The sequence below is a fragment of the Pyrus communis genome, chromosome 11 (assembly GCF_963583255.1).
Source record: "Pyrus communis chromosome 11, drPyrComm1.1, whole genome shotgun sequence".
In the NCBI taxonomy this organism is placed as follows: domain Eukaryota; kingdom Viridiplantae; phylum Streptophyta; class Magnoliopsida; order Rosales; family Rosaceae; genus Pyrus; species Pyrus communis.
In genome coordinates this window covers 15,199,570-15,219,345 of record NC_084813.1, presented here as the reverse complement: position 1 = coordinate 15,219,345, position 19,776 = coordinate 15,199,570, and the positions used below count along the sequence as shown (strand labels likewise).

At 36.3% G+C, this 19,776-nt stretch overlaps 1 protein-coding gene across 1 annotated transcript; it reads right to left on the bottom strand.

Moving 5' to 3' along the window:
• Positions 1-5,268: 5,268 nt before the first annotated feature.
• LOC137708764 (pectinesterase-like) lies at positions 5,269-10,634 on the bottom strand. Its single transcript, XM_068447916.1, has 3 exons — positions 9,960-10,634; positions 9,242-9,677; positions 5,269-6,092 (listed from the first exon to the last, which is right to left on the bottom strand). The coding sequence occupies exons 1-3, from the start codon at positions 10,587-10,589 to the stop codon at positions 5,401-5,403; spliced, it is 1,758 nt and encodes a 585-aa protein (XP_068304017.1). The 5' UTR covers positions 10,590-10,634; the 3' UTR covers positions 5,269-5,400.
• Positions 10,635-19,776: the final 9,142 nt, after the last annotated feature.

The following is a 19,776-nucleotide window of genomic DNA, read 5'->3' as shown; positions in this document are numbered from 1 at the left end:
TTCAAATGACAATATAGGAGCAGGTCCTCATACATCACTATGAATCACTTCTAATGGACTTACAGATTTATTTGTAGGAAAAGAGAAAGACAATTTTGTAAATTTACCTTCCAAACAAGGTGTACAAATAGATTGAGAAGTGTCTATGAATGCAGAAGCCTTTGCATGTTGTAGTATTGCAGAAGTCATTGCATTTGATGGATGTCCTAATCTATGATGCCATAAGCTTGTATTAATAGGTTTGGCTAGATAGCATGCATGTGAGTTTGATGCAGGTACTGTCTTTTGTGGAGAATGAAAAGGAATGGGATAATAACCAGCTTTACACAGTCCTTTGAGGAGTTTTCTCCTTGTGATTTTGTCTTGAACCCAAAAGGAATATCATCACATATGAATCTACATTTGTTATCTTTGAAGAGTTAATATATAGATAGATGATGTTGTGAGAGTTTAGGAACATGTAGCACATTTTTCAATGTAAAAGTATGACAAGCTGTTTGCAGTTTTGATGTACCAATGCTAGAAATAGTCAAACCTGCACCACTAGCAGTGGTTATAATATCAGTGCCTTGATATGGGGTAGGCAGATTCAGATTTGCAAGCTTTGAGGTCATGTGAGATATGGCACTAGTATCTGCAACCCAAAACTGTTCAGGTGATGCAGAAGGATTATAACTTGCTTGCATTGTAGTGAGGTTAATTGAGGGTGGTCTCCCTTGATATGCAAAATTATTTCGGTGATAGCACTGAGTAGCTGAATGCCCAAACTTCCAATAGATTTGACACTATATAATTGCATTTTTTCCAGTGGATAAGGTATTGTGCATTTGAAAACAATATGCAACTACATGGGCCATTATTATACTGAAACCTACCTCTTCCTTTTCCTTTGTAGTTAGACCCCTTATATCCATTAGAATGAAATGAATTGCCATTAAAATTTCCAAAGCCATACTGAGAAGATGACCCTTGACCAAAATTATACCCATTGGAACTGGACCCTTCATTGTTTGTGTATCATTGGCTTAAGGAGCCTATATCAAAGTCCTGAGATTGAGATGAAATCTATTCAAGACTAAGAGCTTTTCCTTTTGTTGACTGATTATTAGCAACCATTGCAAACCCAAAATATATAGAAGATTCACAAGACTGTCCAATTACAGCTTCCTTAGCAAGAAGCTGTGATCTAAAATCTTTCAATGAAATCCTATTTTCTCTTGCTCGAACCACACATCGAAACGTATTGTAATCAGCTGATAACCCTTTAAGAGCAAGAATGATTATGTCTTCATCTTCAAATAAGACGCCTGCTGTAACAAGATGATCTCTTGCATCCTTAATTTTCTATAGATAAACCGATATGGAATCTGACCCTTTCTGAATGTTTTGCAGCTCTGTCTTTATTTGAAAGATTGTAGCTTTTGTGATCGTAAAGAATCGCTCTTTAAGACTTGTCCACATTGCATGAGAACTAGTACTACCAAGAATGTAAGAAATCGCAGTTGATGACAAAGTAGCTATAAGAAGTTGCATGAAAGTTCGATCATGCATCTTCCAGACTTGATAGGCATCTGTTTCTACTCCTTCAAGATTTGCCTCATCAAGAAACCTTTGTGGACATTTCTTGGACCCATCAACAAAACCAAGAATGCCATGACTCTCTAGCAAAAGACTTATTTGAAAGCTCCATACAAGATAGTTGGAATCATCCAATTTCATTGTAACAGAAGACGGTACAGTAGTGATGAGATTTGTAATGGGTGATTGTACAATTTGCAATTAAGCCACAGTGACCATTGTTCTAGTAGCAAGAAAAATCTTCACTTTGGACTTTTATCAAACACGTAACGTGCACTATTCAATCGAACAAGTATCTTCAAGATTGGGAAATTGATGAACCCAAAAAATCACAAAGAATCAACAAATTAGAAGGTTGAGAAAAGAAATGTATGTTGTTGAGACTATGCGGAAGCGTTTGAATCCACCTTCGGCGAGGATACCATGTAAAGATTGTAGAAAAGCTTTGAGCATAAAGAATTTAGAAGTGCTCGCAGCGAAGCAGAAAAAGAGAGAGAGATAGATAATTTAGACTTAGAGAGAGAAGAAGTTTGTGATGTGATATAAACTAACACACAAATTAAACCCTCTTTTTGATAGTTGTAGTATGTGAAAGTAGGGATCGTTCTAGGCCGGGGATTAGGAGGGCTGCTAATCTACACAAATTAAACTCTAAATCACTAAACTAGACTCGAAAACAGAAAACTAAACTTAAACAACTCAAAACAAGCTAAACTAACTCAAATAACACAAAACTGACTCAAATAACCCAAAACAAGCACTAAGGAGTGATTTGGACGAAAATGTAACTAAAAAGACTCAATATACTAATTAGGGGTTGTTTTGACGAATTTAACTAAAACTACGTAAATTGCATAAACAAATTAAATTTGGTACGAAATTGAGGTGAATTAAGGGGTGAAAGGTTAGCTAGATGATCATTCTCCACACATGACACATATGTATACAAATCGATTTCCAGTTATTATTCCTATAAACCATGAATGACAATGCCCCAAGTTAACCATGAACTACACAAATTAACTCTCAGATTTTCCTAATTTCATTGAATTGGACTCAGCGACTCAATCAAATTATTTTTATCAAGTTCCCTATATGAACTGCATAATAGATATATATATATATATCAAAGATCATTAAGTTCTATGAAAATCATAAGCATTGACAAGACATTTGTAATTATGAACTGCATGATACTTTTGCCATGGATTTATTTAACACGATCGTGACTAACAACCTCCACTACTTATAAATATAAGTTCATAACGATTAGATGAAATTCTCTTATATTTTAGCATCAAATTCATGCATGCAAACTAAGTAGGCCTCCTTAATCAACATACAAGAATAAGTTATCGATCAAATAGATAAGTAAATCGCATTCATGTTTTACGAAACAATAACTGGAGGAAATCAATTCATATCACTTATATGTTCATGGCTTTGAATTCACCTCTAACTAAAAAAAAATTAGTTCCACATGTTCATCATAATTGAAAACCAAATTAATACAAACATTGGACTAAAACTAAGGATAGAATACACCTAGAAACACTCCAGCAATCGCAAAGGCTTTGGATTGCAGGTCACGGCACCAAGCTCTTCTTCTCCTTACTTTCTTGATGCGGCACAAAGTAAGATTTCTGATTTTCTCTCTAAGGCTCTCTGGTGTGTGGTGGTAGAATTATGCGGCACTAAGTGGTATTTATAGGGCTAGATGCGGCACAATTTCTGAAGGGAAAAGGATTGCACGACATAATTTGCAAAGAATAGGGATAGCACAATCCTAGGAGGAAAGGGAATAGGATACACAGTAGATTTCTAGGCTTCTAGAAAGGGTGGTGCGGCAGAGATTTAGGATTGAGGATAGGGCTTCTAGAACTTGATATTTAGGTGATTTAATGTGAAATTGAGTCCTCTTTGCAGCTGGAATTAAGGTAGGATAAGATTAGGTTAGGTTAAGATAAGATAAGGTTGGATAAAGTTTGGATAAGATGAGGTAGTTTGGATAATGTTTCCTTCTTCTTACGCTGATTCCTTATCTTCCAAGTCTTGATTTAATTCTTCTAGATGTTAAGCATATTCCTAGCCTCTTTTGATCTTAAAAAACGTCCATCCACCTTGTTCCATGCATGTGCTATCCATTCCAAGCCCAAAATTGCTCCAAATTGCCTTTTCTTGCCAACTTTGCCATTTAGACCTACAAACACACGAAAATAGCTTAAAACACTCTAATAAATAGAAACTAACTGAGTAAATGCAAGGAAATAGGCTAACAAAGTCGCATAAATATGTTCCTATCAGTTTGTTGTATTTCTTGACTGTTCAGCAACTGAATTACAAAGATTGTTATATAGTTTTTACAATGCTTTTCCCTTAAGCCAAAGACTAACTACCTTATAACAACCTATGTTATCTCTTGACAAGTGTCACTCAATCTAACCATTGATTCATCTTCCACATGTATATTGGTTTTCTTCACTTCACTATTCTTACAAAGCTTACTGCTAGCTTGTAGCTTCATCCACTTCAATTGATCATCTTAGCTTCTGGAGGTATCGGAAGTTAGAGGGCTCTTCATTGAACTCTAAGAGGAGAATCAATACTAAGTGCGGATACAATTTCTTGTTGGAGATTGGTGAAGGTGTGGAACAACGTTGAAGTCAGATTTCAACTGCATTCTAAAGGTACCAATTTGATCGTACACTTTTGTTGATATTGATTCTATACTTGCATGCATATGATCATCAGTCTAAAGTTATTCTAAGAGAAGGTTTTAAAATGTTCAATTGGGTCTCATGTTTTCGATTGTATATAACGTTATTACATCAGTTTCCATCTTCGGAACGACATGCATGTGTTATCAAGATTTCAATAACGTTTGAAAATTTTAAAAGCCTTCTTTTACACAAAATGGGTTTCACCATTTACTATGTAATCTCTCTTATGCATACAAGAGAAGGTACCTTGTACAGGGGAATAGACCGCACCACCCTCTAATCTTGCAATGAGTAGCCTAAAACAAACGTACGTCAAACTCACTTCACAGGCCAAACGCACATAGCACAAGAGCCGCAAAACTACAATCTCAATTCTGAACAACAATTCCGCTTTAAGATATGAGGTTAAGCATTAAGCTAATCGCGACAAAAGGCTCTACTCGGCATAACAATAAAGCACCACAACCATGAAAGTTCTTCACGACAGAGTGAAAGATTGACTACAAAGAAGAGATTAAAATGGTTAGAAGATAAAAGAACGATGAACAAATAGAGAGAAAAAATCAAGAGGGATTGTTAACGATTCTACGAACAAAGGCAGAAGTCGATGACTATTTTCTTATTTGTTATAGCAGCTAGGTTTTATTTATCAACTTGTAGTCTTTATTATTGAAGGTTGTAAGAGATGTTTGAATTTGTGAAAACTTGTCATGTACTTATGATCATTGTTAGTTTGTTCATACGTTTCTTAAGTTAATGGCTTGACAGGTGAAACATGACATGAAATACAAAATTAATCAGTTGAATTTGGATTTATATATTAGGATATGGTAATCTATCGACCAGTTTTGATTTTAGGATAGTTTTGGCACGTTGCCACAACTATGTGATTCAATAAATCCACACTAAGAACTTTCACCTTTGTACTACATTACTTTAATTTATGAGCAGAAAACAATAGATGCTCTTATTTATTACCAACAGGAGGTAGTTTTTAAGTGATACTACTACAATCCAGGCCGGACATCACATTCACCCAACACGAGCTAACTTATAGACTCACAAGAATATAGTACAACAAAGCATGCTTAAAATTTACATTTTACAGCCCAAGAGCAAATGGAAAACCAGTAGAACTCAACCAACTACCACCAGCAATGAATCTGCCAGGCGTATACGCCTGAGCCTCAGTGGCACTTGTAATTACCTTAAACCCCTTCCACGTCACCCTTTTTGAAGTCCCAGCGCCTGCCCCAGTGTTAGCATACTCTCCATAAAACAAAGTGTTGAGGGCAAAAGTGCCAGACCACTCATGCCACCCAATAGGGTCAATGATATCCGTTATACTTGACTGCATGATCACGGTCCTTGAATACTCCTTCCATGGCCTCCCCAAGAACGTTTTAAAGCTGCCTTTTGAGGCTTGCAAGTCGGATGTAGCGCCGATTCTTGATTTTTGGATCACAATGCCGGTATTTTGATTCGGGTCACTTCTGCCTTGTGCAGTGATCATGTTCTTCTGGCCGGAATTAGGTTTTCTTGCATGGATGTCACAGTTTTGTAACACGACAGCAGCATTGCCGAAGATGAAGTCAACTGTTCCGGCTACCAAGCAGCCTTCGAAAAATTGGCGGTTCGAGTGCACATAGAGCGAGTCTTGGTAAGCAAGAATGTCGCACCGGTAGAATGCTGAGAGATCAGACCCTACTCTTAGAGCAACAGCTTGATGCTTTGATGGACCTGCTGTGTTTTGGAACGTTATGTCTCGCGCTAGAAACTTCTCACCAACAGCAGCTGCAACCATAAATATTTACGTTTTTCAACAGATATTTGACATGTTACGTTAGTTCGCATATGCATACATGAGAACACAGGTGCAAGATCGACAATGCTTAAGTAGATTATTCTCAATCTCAACCGGTGTACGTAATTAATGGTTTGTTTCATTTGTGAACATAATATATCAACATGGGCAAGTGCAATCCAAGGCAATAACAAAAAAAAAATATGCTCTGATTACGATTTAAATGGCTAATGATTGTTCTGAAAAAGGGGGACAACAATCATCAATAGAACAATAATGATTCTGCTGCTACGAACAAGCCAACGGGCAACGGCCAAACAAAGAACATGCATGGGGAGTACTGTCCAGGACTCGGCTCCGGGTCTGCTGTCCCAAAAGTGGTGTCTCATTCATGTCTCCTTCTTTATTTATTTAACACGTGTACTACCACTTAACTCTAACGTAACTCTATTAACATTTAATAAGTTAAAAAAATAAATAATAAAAAAGTAACTTAAACCTAGCGTAGAGTCCCCTCGGTCCTTGAAAAACACAAAACAATTGACCCCAAATCATCATCTGACAAAAAATTCTAGGGCGTTTGCGGGAGGATTGATTATTACCCCTAATCGAGCAATGGTAAAAATGGCGTGAGTCGTGTTCTTGTAAGTCAGAAGATTCAAGACTTGACCGTCGTGGACTTGAAACCTGGTACCGATGACGACAACGCGGCGCATCGCGGCGATGGCGGTGGCGATTTCCCACTGCCACTACAATGCCGACGGCATTGGATTTCATGACAGATCTAGAAGATTTCAGAGAGATTGGTGTTTGAAAATTCAAGAGAGATTTGTCCCAAGCCTCTCGACTCTTCAACCAATATGATTAAAACAGCGATCTGAATTAAGCCAAGTGACAGAGAGGTTTTGGCTGTGGGCTGGCGACGAGTAAGGGAGGGGGAGGGGGAGGGGAAGGGGGTGGGCGTGGGCGTGGGCTGGAAACTGGGGAGTTGTTTCTGCTATTTTTTTTTTTATTAATTTTTTTTCTTTCAATTTAGTAAAAGTTAATAGAGTTAAATTAGAGTTAAATTAGAATTAAATGGTATGACCCGTGTCAAACAAATAAAAATGAGACATGAAGGAGACACCATTTTCGGAACAGCAGACCAGGAGCCCCAGGACCCAGGACCCAAACATCATCCAAAGTACAGGAGTGCGCATATGTGTTTGCAACTTTGCATTGAAGGTATCAAAGAAGAGTAATGTTATTCATACTATATTTTTATATCATCTTAGGTGTCATTTGATGTAGACAGATATATCATTTGAAAAATTTGTAAAATCCAAGAAAATGAAGGAGAATCGTATACTACAATCATCATTTAGTTTTTCTTAATTATTAGTTTATTAAATAATGAACTAAATTTAAAGATCTAATTAATTCAAATGATGTGACTGTCAACATCAAATGCCACCTAAGATGGTTTGAAAAATGTGATACAAAAACATGGTATGAATAGCATTGCTTTTTTACGTTAGTACAAAAATTAACATTAAACTATGAGATGTCAGAGAGACTCATTTAGTATTTCTCAAGATGATATAATATGGAGGAAAAATGGTACAATTTAATATTTAGTAACAAAGTGGCATGTTTATTTATAAATTATAAGGAATAGATTTGCAACGAGTGAAAAAAAAAAAAAAAAAGTGCGTATTTCATATCCAAACACTAAACCCTAAAATGATGTGTATTATCAAGGAAGAGGGGTTGTTTATTCCATACTCAATATTTCATATCCTCATCCTTCATATCCTTGTTCATTTTAAGTAAACATGTCCTAATAGTTGAAACTTTTTTCATAATATTATTTAGACAAAGTTAATAACATATTATACATGCGTTACTTTATTTAGTGACATCTAATTTTCACTATTCAGATAAGATTGCTAACTGTACATCTGTACATGAAGACATATTTACCAATCATCAAGACAGTACAACTAACTTTACGCAAGTGCAAATATCAAATTTAAATCTCCATGACATTAGTTCATTACTATAAGAAACATATTACCTATTTAAATTATAACTTAGCATACGTAACAAAAGTCGAGCAATTACTAAACTTATATGCATTTGTAAAATTATATATAATTAAATTAATTAGAATAGTATGCTCTCTTTAAAGTGGCGTATCGTTTAATCACTAGACTTATAAGATGTAGAAAGTGCAAATTTTAAAAGAGGCCCATATGGCATAATTTATGAAGGTGTATCCGACTCTGTCACCCACTCGGCTCACTCACTGGTCACTAGACTCACTACACTAACCGGCAATTGTGGGGATTCAAATTGTGGGGATCTTATAAATCTTCACATCTAAGCCATTCATTGTATATCAAGCCGTCAAAACTTATTTGAATTTTATTATTTAAAATCAAATATAAAAAGTACCTAATAAAAATTAACCCTATGATTTACAATGAAAGATTAAGATGCTAAAATCCCTAGGATCCCTATAAAGAAGATCAGGACAAAATTCTCATCCTATGGGTACATACATACATCGCTGCATGGAGCCCACATTGTTACAGACAACACAACCGCCAGAAGGATACCGTAAATAACAATTATCCAAATATACATTGAACAAATCAAAACCATAAAATAAAAATAAAAATAGCAGAGAATGATGAACAAGGAAAGGGATTCTCTTCAAATCCCTTCCATCTAATCCACCAAATCAGTGAATTCATGTCATTGAATTTAATTCCATGGCTAAAATTATTATAACTTTTAAAGTGGATCCCTATTTATAACCGTTGGATCAAATTTTAATGACACGAATTTACTGATTTGATGGATTAAAAGGAAGACATCCGGAGAGGATCTCTATCCGATGAACAAGATTGAATTATTATTTTGTTTTATAAAAGCTAGAGACTTGGAAATTTAAAAAGAATAAAGAATTGGAGAGATTTTTCAGTGTGACTATTACAGAGGGTGGTACATTACATGTCGCTATATAAATGGTGAGATATGTGTGTTAAAAAATTAATAACTTAAAAAATAAAAAATTTCACCACTTTCATAAAAACAAGTGATGTACCACCGGTGTTCCGTCACAACTAAAAATTTCTCAAAGAATTGGACTTACCAACTGTGGCCGAGTTGAAAGTTGTGCTGCCATCGACCACATTTTTACTAGCAGTGATGATAGTGTTTTTTCTCCCATCTCCCATAAACATAATGTTGGTCTTTTTCTTCGGCACGTCCACATTTTCTCTATAAACCCCGGCCTTTATTCTAATCACGTATCTTTTACTACTCTTCTCAGGCGCGGCAGCCACCGCAGCCGACACCGTCTTGTAGTTCCCACTTCCGTCTGCCGCCACCACCACATTTGGTGTGACAGATGACGACTGCAGCAGTTGCCTGTCTGCCACCGACAGCCACTCCGGCCACCCATGCTCGTCCACCACATCCTCCTTCAGCTTTCGGTTCACATTCGTTTTCATCTCGTATGCAATGTCGGTATCGGTCATGTTCTTGATCATGGTCAGCGCATTACTGCACAATTTTTCTACGTGCACCTGAGTGACACACCAAATGTATTAAGTAGCGGTGTTAGCAGAAATATCAGCCGTCTAAAAACACAGAAACATTGGCACAAAAATAGTAACCAAATATTGATGTCAGGTGAAATTAATTATGTGAAAAATAAAAGTGAAATGCATATAGTCCAAAAATACATACAGTATACAAAAATTAACAAAATATCGAGAAGTCGAAAAGTACATAAACATAAAGATAGCGAAATGATTTTTGGACGACCATTTTTCGTCAACAAAGTATCGAGATTATGAGAAATTTACCTGACCGGCCAACAAAAATTTCCTAACTTTTTTATCAGCATCATCGTGCGAGAACCCATCAAGGCAAGTTTCTTGGTTGGTAATGGCGGAGCTGATCAAAGTTTTTAGGTCATCGGCATGCTGAATCAAAGTCTTCTCATTAGGGTACTCATGGAGGTCCTCCACAGCATCGTGAAGCTCGTCGAGAGTTTCATCAATGGTCTCCAAACAGTCGTGAAGAGCGCCCTTCTCACGCTTAGTGAGCTTATTCTTCCCGGACTTCAGCAGCTTCTCGACGGTGTAGAAGTTGTGCTGAACCGCCGTGGTCGTGATGTTCAATGACAATTCTATCACGTCCTTCTGGCTCGAAACCTTTTTGAAGGCTTCAGGATGAAGTGCAAGTGTGGAAAAGCACAGTTCAGGGTAGAGGGTGGAGCTGCATGAGGATTTGACTATGGCGTGGGAGGCCTCATTGGTTTCATCGTCGGAGTTGTTTTTGGAGGACTTGACTCCGTTGACAATGCCGACGACGGCGCCGACAAGTAGGATGGTTGCGAAAAGGGATATGAAAAGCTTCTTGTTTTTCTTGGTTGTGGATATTTGTTTGCCCGATTCGGACATTTTGGTCAAAAACTCTTTGATTTTGGCCATTCTAAAAATAGTCAATTGGAATAGGGAAAGAGAAAAAAATGGGTACAAAATTTAGAACATGGAGGAGGATAAGAGGGGAGTGATCGAGTTGGGTACGGAGGATGGGGTTATTTATACAATTAGTGAAGTGAAGTGTGGTAGCTTTGGTCTAGTATGTTCTTCTCTCTAATAAATTCACGATGTATTCGGAATAAATATTTGAATTATATCACATAAACTTATTTTTTATTAGCATATTGTATAGATAGCAACAAATAACAAGTGAAACACACATGTTATGTAACTTATGTTCTTAGATCCATATATAAAATCCAATCCATTTGCACAAAACACAGAACCTAATTACTTCTCTAATAATATTTTTATTTGCCAATTTTAAAAGAGGTTTTGACCAGTACAACACGTTATGAAACAACATGTTATGTAACTTATGTTCTTAGATAGCAACAAATAACAAGTGAAACAACATGTTATGTAACTTATGTTCTTAGATCCATATATAAAATCCAATCCATTTGCACAAAACACAGAACCTAATTACTTCTACCAGTATAATCTAGTGATATTTTCTTTTCACTTGTAATTGAGATGTTTTAAGTTAGATTCTCGCCAAATACAAAGTTGAACCACATATTATGGCAAGCCCATTGTAAGGCTTAACTCACTTCTCATTTCTTAACGTAGATAATATCGTTTGTTGAAAAAGAAAAAAAAATTCAAAGTTGAACATGCCCTCGTCGATAAAGTATATTCAAAGAAATCACTATGCTGAATAAATTATATTTTCTCACATTAGGTATACATAATGTTACGTTATTAAATTTGTTATGTCGGTGAAGACCATGGTCCTAATATATCTTGATCTTACCTTACCATCCTTAACTCGAAGCCAGGAATAATTCAAATAGCTTAACAATCAAGTTATGTGATTAGCTGGATGGCTATCAAGTCATTTTTATTTTTATTTTTGGTAAAGTTAAACATTTTTAATTAGCATAATATTCTTGCATAATATTATTTTATTTAAACATTTTTATTTTATTTAATTAGCATAATATTCTTGCATGAATTATTGCCCCACGTGAATAAATGGCCATACCGGCGTCTTCGCAGAGGAATAATACTCAACTGACAGACAAGCGTGGGTCCTCTGTTTCCTAAAAAGAAAAAGCAGGGTCCCCATCACTCGCAGGATTATATTGGACGATTTTTTCACATCTAACTTTTTGGATTAGAATTCGCTTTCATCCTTTTTCTATAACTGTTCATTCATTCTTTTTACATTCTTTATTTTATTTTTCTTTTTTCGTAAAAAATTAATATAAAATATTAACGTGATTTAATCATTACTGTTCAAATAAAAAGGAAGATAAGGAAAGAAAAAAAAGAAAAGAACAGAGAATCCTTCTCCCAACTTTTTTCCTCTTTTATTGAAACATTTCGTCTTTTATCCAGTCTCTTTTAATGAAACATTTCGTCTTCTATCCAGTACTAAGCCTTATTCTGACTGAGTTCTTCCCACTTCGTAGTTTTGTAACTTTTGTTTTCTTTGCCATTTTTTTGGCTTTTGAACGGTTAGCCTTAGGGCTGGTTCGGGTCGGGATCCCGAACCGAAACCCAAAATCCGAATCCCAAACTGACTCCTTTTGGGATGCAATTCTAAAACCTGAAATCGTACTAAAATTTTGATGTTCCCGAATTTCGGGATTCCAGAAATTGTTTTGATTTTTCGGTTTCGAATCGGGAATGACTGCAGTCCTAATTTAGAAGATCGAATTAACGTAGATCCCAAATCCCAAATTTGCAAACAAACCCTAAAAATTCAGAGGGTCAACAATACAACGATCGAAGAAGCCCTCGATCAATATTCAAAAGCAGAAAGCCAAATACAAAGATATCAAGCAGTAATTAAAATAAGGGGATTTTCATTAATTCTAAATCTCCAAATTGAAAGTTCAAAACCTTCTCAAATTTAGAATCCAAATCAAAATCAAGGTACAATAATTTCATGAATCTGGACACCTTCATTATCATATCAGAGAAGCTTCGGTTTGGAGGTCGTTCGAGGTGGAACCATGGAAGCTTGGATCTAGAATATGGAGGAGTCATAGAGGTGTGGTGGTCGGTCGGACTTGTTGAGTCTGCTCACAGAGGGAGGAGGAGGGGAGTAGAGTGTAGAGACGATTCGAGAGATTAAAGAGAGTGTTGAGTTTGTTGACATAGCGCTGAGGAGGAGAGGAGAGAGTGCAGAGATATTTGAGAGGTTAGAGAAAAAGTGCAGGTCGTCTGAGTGAGAGAGGGAGTGTTGACACATTTGAGAGATTAGAGAGAGTAAGGTCTTTTATCCAACGATTACAATTTATTTTAATATATATATAATATATGATAAATAAATGTATAATATGTATACAAATCGGTTAGGGATTACCGAACATTTACCAACCAGGTCCCAATTCCCGTACCGAATCCATAGGATTTTTTTGGTATGGGTTACCGAACTTTTCAGGATTTTTTATTTCGGGATTTTTTTGGTTTTGAATTCGGGAATTTTCGGTTTGGTTTGGGTAATTCGGGATTTTTTTCTAGCCCTAGTTAGCCTCTCTATGGGAGATAGTCTTACAAATTAGAGAGTTTTTCATGAAAAGAGTTTGGGTTAAGTTTAATTTAATAAAAAATCATGTTATAACTTTATTTAATAAAAAACTTAAATTTTAATGAAAAACCCTTGACTTTTTAATAAAGAGGACAGAAGAACTTAAATTTTAAAGAAAATGACAAAATTTTAATATTAAAAAAAAAAAAAACTGACGCAGCGCGCATCCATCACAGACACTATTTATGAAACAGTACTACACTATTTATGAAATTGAACACTATACTATTTATGAAACTAAACGTAACTACGCTATTTATTGTTCAGATTCATAAGTAGTGCCTAGTTCTTGGTTCACTTTTGTAAATAATGTTTAATTATTGGGTCTTGTTTCATAAATAGTGTCTCATTCTTGATCCAGTTTCATAAATAGTGTCTCATTCTTGATCCAGTTTCATAAATAGTGTCTAGTTCTTGGTCCACTTTCATATATAATTTCTAGTTCTTGGTCATGTTTCATAAATAGTGTCTAGTTTTTTATCCAGTTTCATAAATTGTGTATAGTAATTGATACAGTTTCATAAATAATGTATCTTTCTTGGTCCAGTTTCATAAATAGTATCTTTTTCTTGATCCAATGTTTTACATTAAACTCTTTCATTTTTTTATATTTTCTAATCAAACAAAGAGCCAATTAGAACTGGAGGTAATTGAAAATTCATATGGTTCACAACTCAAAGTTTTTTTTGGAGTTCCTTATGTTATGTTAATGAACTCCCCAAGTTCTCCCTAAGAATGCTTTTTTATTTTCTTCCAAAAAAAAAAAAAACCCTTCTGCAAGGTTTTTTTTTATGAATCCCCCTTCTCCTGCCATCAATCACTCACTCCACATAAATATTTTTTTTTTAAAAAAAAAAAAAGTTGCGGCATACATTTTAAATGGATAAAAAAACTCTATAGAAGCAAATACATAAGCTGGGAAAAAGCACCAGCACACCAAACCAAACAAAATCTGGGAAAAAACGCTATCCAATTGCACGCACGTAATTAGGTTTTTTGTTTTTTTTGTTTTTTTATTCTTATCATTAAATAAAGTTATAAGATAATTTTTTGTTAAAATTTAAAATTTTGAAGACATTTTCATTAGTTTTCCTTACAAATTAAGTGAATGTGGCCACACTACGAAAGGGTATGAAAACTAGACATTTTTACACTACACGAAAATAACATATTTCAGGTCAAGACGATAATTAAACGGGTCGTTATTGAGCGACGCATTAATAATGTCCTTAACGGGTTTGTGCATAGGTAACATGTGGGTAACCTATTTTAACCCGTTAAGCAAAAAACTATTTTGTGATTTTAAAGTTAAACTACTAAAAAACTTACTATAAAATACAACAGTCATAGTGTATATATTGTATATTAAATACGTATTATTGTACTAATATTCTATATAAGTTAAAATTTTGTTTTTATTATGAAAGTTTCTTACTATTATTATTGACAATAAATTTTACTTGACTTGTTGTTCAAAATTCAAATCAACTAGTATTGTATTAGTATAACAAAAAAAAAAAAAAACTGACTTTCAATTTTATAGTTAAGATCTAACAAACTGTTTTACTCTCATGCTCAAATGATTTATCCTCTTAAAAGTGAGATTAAAATATTATAAAACACAATAAAAATATAAATATAAAAGTAATTTACAAATACCAAACACATTAAAAAAAATTACAATAATCAATTGTGAAAAATGTGAAAAAAAATATGCCAACGCTTGTGATCACGTCCTCTACGTTTTGAGATAATACATCATTGTTTAACCTTTTATAACCCTACAAACCCTCGTGAGTAGTATTTTAGGAAGTTCAAAATAAATAAAAATTCATAATAATTAATGTACCAGTGTATAAAAATGTGAAAGAATATATAAATGCTTGTGATTGCATCCTTCACGCATACACGATAGTTACATCATTTAGATTTTTAAAACCCTCCAAACCCTCATTAATTGTGTTTTTTTTTTATTTGTGTGTAAAATTAATAATAATTATAGTAGAAATGTGAAAAATGTAAGAAAAATATGCAATCACTCATAACGACAAGTTTTACAGCTTTCGTGAAGGGGTCAACTCCGAAATCCGACACCATAATCCATAAACCTTAGATTTGTATGTGACATCCCACATCGCCCAGGGGAGTGATCCTTAAATGTGTATTCCCATCCCTACCTAGCACGAGGCCTTTTGGGAGCTCACTGGCTTCGGGTTCCGTAGAAACTCCGAAGTTAAGCGAGAAGGGGGCTAGAGCAATCCCATGATGGGTGACCCACTGGGAAGTTGCTCGTGAGTTCCCAAAAACAAAACCGTGAGGGAATGGTAAGCCCAAAGCGGACAATATCGTGCTACAGTGGTGGAGCGGGCCCGGGAAGTGGTCCCGCCCCGACCTTACATATGATTTAGAGTTCGCTATGCCTAGAGGGGAGAGATGTATTGTAGATCGTGAAATACCATGGTGTCCCTGTGAGTATTGTCTCGGATCGTGATCCACAATTTACATCTAAGTTTTGGGTGGCGTTTCAGGAAGCTTTGGGTACGAGACTACTTTATAGTAGGGCGTTATTGATTGTACACTTCTCACTGTATTGTTTATAATTGAAAATGCTACGGTGGAGCGGGCTCGGGAAGTGGTCCCGCCCCGGGCCGGGATGTGACAAATTGGTATCAGAGCCTAACCTTGGCCGTGGTGTGCCGACGAGGACGTCAGGCCCCTAAGGGGGGTGGATTGTGACATCCCACATCGCCCATGGGAGTGATCCTTAAATGTGTATTCCCATCCCTGCCTAGCACGAGGCCTTTTGGGAGCTCACTGGCTTCGGATTCCGTAGGAACTCCGAAGTTAAGCGAGAAGGGGGCTAGAGCAATCCCATGATGGGTGACCCACTGGGAAGTTGCTCGTGAGTTCCCAAAAACAAAACCTTGAGGGAATGGTAAGCCCAAAGCGGACAATATCGTGCTACGGTGGTGGAGCGGGCCCGGGAAGTGGTCCCGCCCCGACCCTACATATGATTTAGAGTTCGCTATGCCTAGAGGGGAGAGATGTATTGTAGATCGTGAAATACCATGGTGTCCCTGTGAGTATTGTCTCGGATCGTGATCCACGATTTACATCTAAGTTTTGGGTGGCGTTTCAGGAAGCTTTGGGTACGAGACTACTTTATAGTAGGGCGTTATTGATTGTACACTTCTCACTGTATTGTTTATAATTGAAAATGCTACGGTGGAGCGGGCCCGGGAAGTGGTCCCGCCCCGGGCCGGGATGTGACAAATTGGTATCAGAGCCTAACCTTGGCCGTGGTGTGCCGATGAGGACGTCGGGCCCCTAAGGGGGGTGGATTGTGACATCCCACATCGCCCATGGGAGTGATCCTTAAATGTGTATTCCCATCCCTACCTAGCACGAGGCCTTTTGGGAGCTCACTGGCTTCGGGTTCCGTAGGAACTCCGAAGTTAAGCGAGATGGGGGCTAGAGCAATCCCATGATGGGTGACCCACTGGGAAGTTGCTCGTGAGTTCCCAAAAACAAAACCGTGAGGGAATGGTAAGCCCAAAGCGGACAATATCGTGCTACGGTGGTGGAGCGGGCCCGGGAAGTGGTCCCGCCCCGACCCTACATATGATTTAGAGTTCGCTATGCCTAGAGGGGAGAGATGTATTGTAGATCGTGAAATACCATGGTGTCCCTGTGAGTATTGTCTCGGATCGTGATCCACGATTTACATCTAAGTTTTGGGTGGCGTTTCAGGAAGCTTTGGGTACGAGACTACTTTATAGTAGGGCGTTATTGATTGTACACTTCTCACTGTATTGTTTATAATTGAAAATGCTACGGTGGAGCGGGCTCGGGAAGTGGTCCCGCCCCGGGCCGGGATGTGACAAATTGGTATCAGAGCCTAACCTTGGCCGTGGTGTGCCGACGAGGACGTCGGGCCCCTAAGGGGGGTGGATTGTGACATCCCACATCGCCCATGGGAGTGATCCTTAAATGTGTATTCCCATCCCTACCTAGCACGAGGCCTTTTGGGAGCTCACTGGCTTCGGGTTCCGTAAGAACTCCGAAGTTAAGCGAGAAGGGGGCTAGAGCAATCCCATGATGGGTGACCCACTGGGAAGTTGCTCGTGAGTTCCCAAAAACAAAACCGTGAGGGAATGGTAAGCCCAAAGCGGACAATATCGTGCTACGGTGGTGGAGCGGGCCCAGGAAGTGGTCCCGCCCCGGGCTGGGATGTGACATGTATTTAACCGTCGATTATCGTTTACGCTTTATTCTTCTACCGAATTTCAGTTTTTAGATTTTTCTTTGTAAAACATGATCTTTTAGTGTATGTAGAAAAAACAAGAGGTTTTGACCATTGATATCATGTTCAGATATTTACAATTAACTAAAATATGAGTCGATGTTATATAATTTCTAGAGATTTTATAAACTTCGAGCAATATTTTCATTAACGATAAACCTTTGAACGCAATATCAATGGTCCGAATCGTTCTTCTTCTTGGATCCCCTAAAAGATCTTTTTTTTTTTTGGTCAAAAGATAGACTTTATTTATAATCTAATCGAAATGTTTATATCCATGGCAATAATGTTAAATAAAAACTCAGGGCATCTAGAAAAAAAGATTAGTGAAAAGAATGGAGCATAAATGTAAACAACAATCAACAGTTAAATTTTGATCTGTAGTTTATGTCATTATAGTGGCGAATTTCAAAGTTGAGCTCTTCACAAAAGTTGTATAGCTTGTCATTACTTCTACATTAATTAATATTTATGTGATATTTGTGAGACAAATGTGTTTTTATGTTTTGAAGTAATATTTATATGACAATGTGGTATGTATATACTAATTTGCTATTATGTTTTTCATTTAATTATTTATTGGTTTAAAATATATTTTTCTTAGCTTAATCGGACAAACGTTATTCGTGGTGATAAGGTAATCTGATAATAGCCCTCTTGGTAAAAAAAAAAAAAAATTAGGATTTAAACCCTTGTGGTGTAGTCTGTTAGCAAATTTAATTCAAAAATGTTTTTTTTCGTTAAATGTTTGTTAATGCAATTTTTACGTTAAATATTCATTAATGCAAAGGTAAAAATGTACTTTGATGTATGCATCTTCTTCTTCCTGTTTGTCTTTTATGACAAGGTAATCCTATATGGTTTACCAGATGTTCATCACGCTCCTATGGAACCACTGGAGAGTTGGGGATCTCGCCGCCTCCAATGGCCGCACTGCCACCACCACTAGGAAACTGTATTTTGTCCGTTAAAACCACATTCATCGCCGACATTGTGATCAGAATCTATTTTACCAAACTCAATACTAAAACTTCCAATGCATGCCTCAGTACCTTCCAGATCCAATAAATCAAACCTACGGCTATATCCCAAATCCCACAAAATTCAAGTAGACCCCACCAATTAAACCCCTAATCTAGCAGGAATCAGCTTAAAGACCACAACTTTTTTAGACTTTACCACATTTAAAATACTAAACCCTGAAATTAATTTCTTAAGAACAATGCAAAACCTGAGACGAGTTCCCCTTAAATAATTTAAATAACGCACCGATCCAACGAAACAGCTGGGTTCAAGCGAATTGAGGTGAAAAAACCTAGTTGGGTGATGAACTAGTCAGATTTGGGAAATGGGGTTTGTGAGAATTGAAAGCAGAATCAAAAGGGTGTCGTCGTCTCTGTGTGTATATTCATTTGGGGCTGACAAGTGAGCCCTAAGCGACGGAGTCTTTAAGTACAGTTTTACCTTTGCATTACCAGATATTTAATGGAAAATTATTTTGGACTAAATTTGCTAATTGACTACACCACGAGGGGTATTAGGCTTATTTTCTTTAATAGGTAACGGTCAAGTCATATTACCCCTTAATATTAACGGGTCAAATTTGAGTCAGGTCATATTACTCGTTCATTTTAACTAGTGTTATATGATACGATCCTTTAAGATATCGAGTATAACACGATAACGATATGAATACGGGAAACACAACACAAATGCCAAGTGTAATGAAAAACTCAAGCCGTTTTGTTTGAGATCATTTGATAACTATTTCATTTTTTATTTTCTTTAAAAACTAAAAACTGAAAAACTTATTTGACAACTACTTTCAGTTTTCATTTTTATATTGAAAACTACTTTCTTGAGTTTCAAAATTTGACCTTCAGTTTCATTCTTTGGTTTTCAACAAAATTTCAGTTTTTTGTTTTAAAAAACATGTAAAAAACAAAAAACTAGGGCCTGTGTCATACCCTGAAAAATTTAAATATATGAATTGAAATATTCAAAATTATGAATATGCAAAAAGAATCGAGAATTGATATTAATTCACCTAAGTTTAGTTTTAAATTAAACTAGTTATCAAGTTTGAAATTTAGGAATTAATTATTTAAAATCCGTAGACCTTTTGAGGTCACAATTTATAATTTTGAGTAGAGCTCGATCTTATGAACACGTAGGCGAAAACCGTTCGTGAAACGAAGTTTTAACGAAAGAGTTATTAACGTATAAAATCA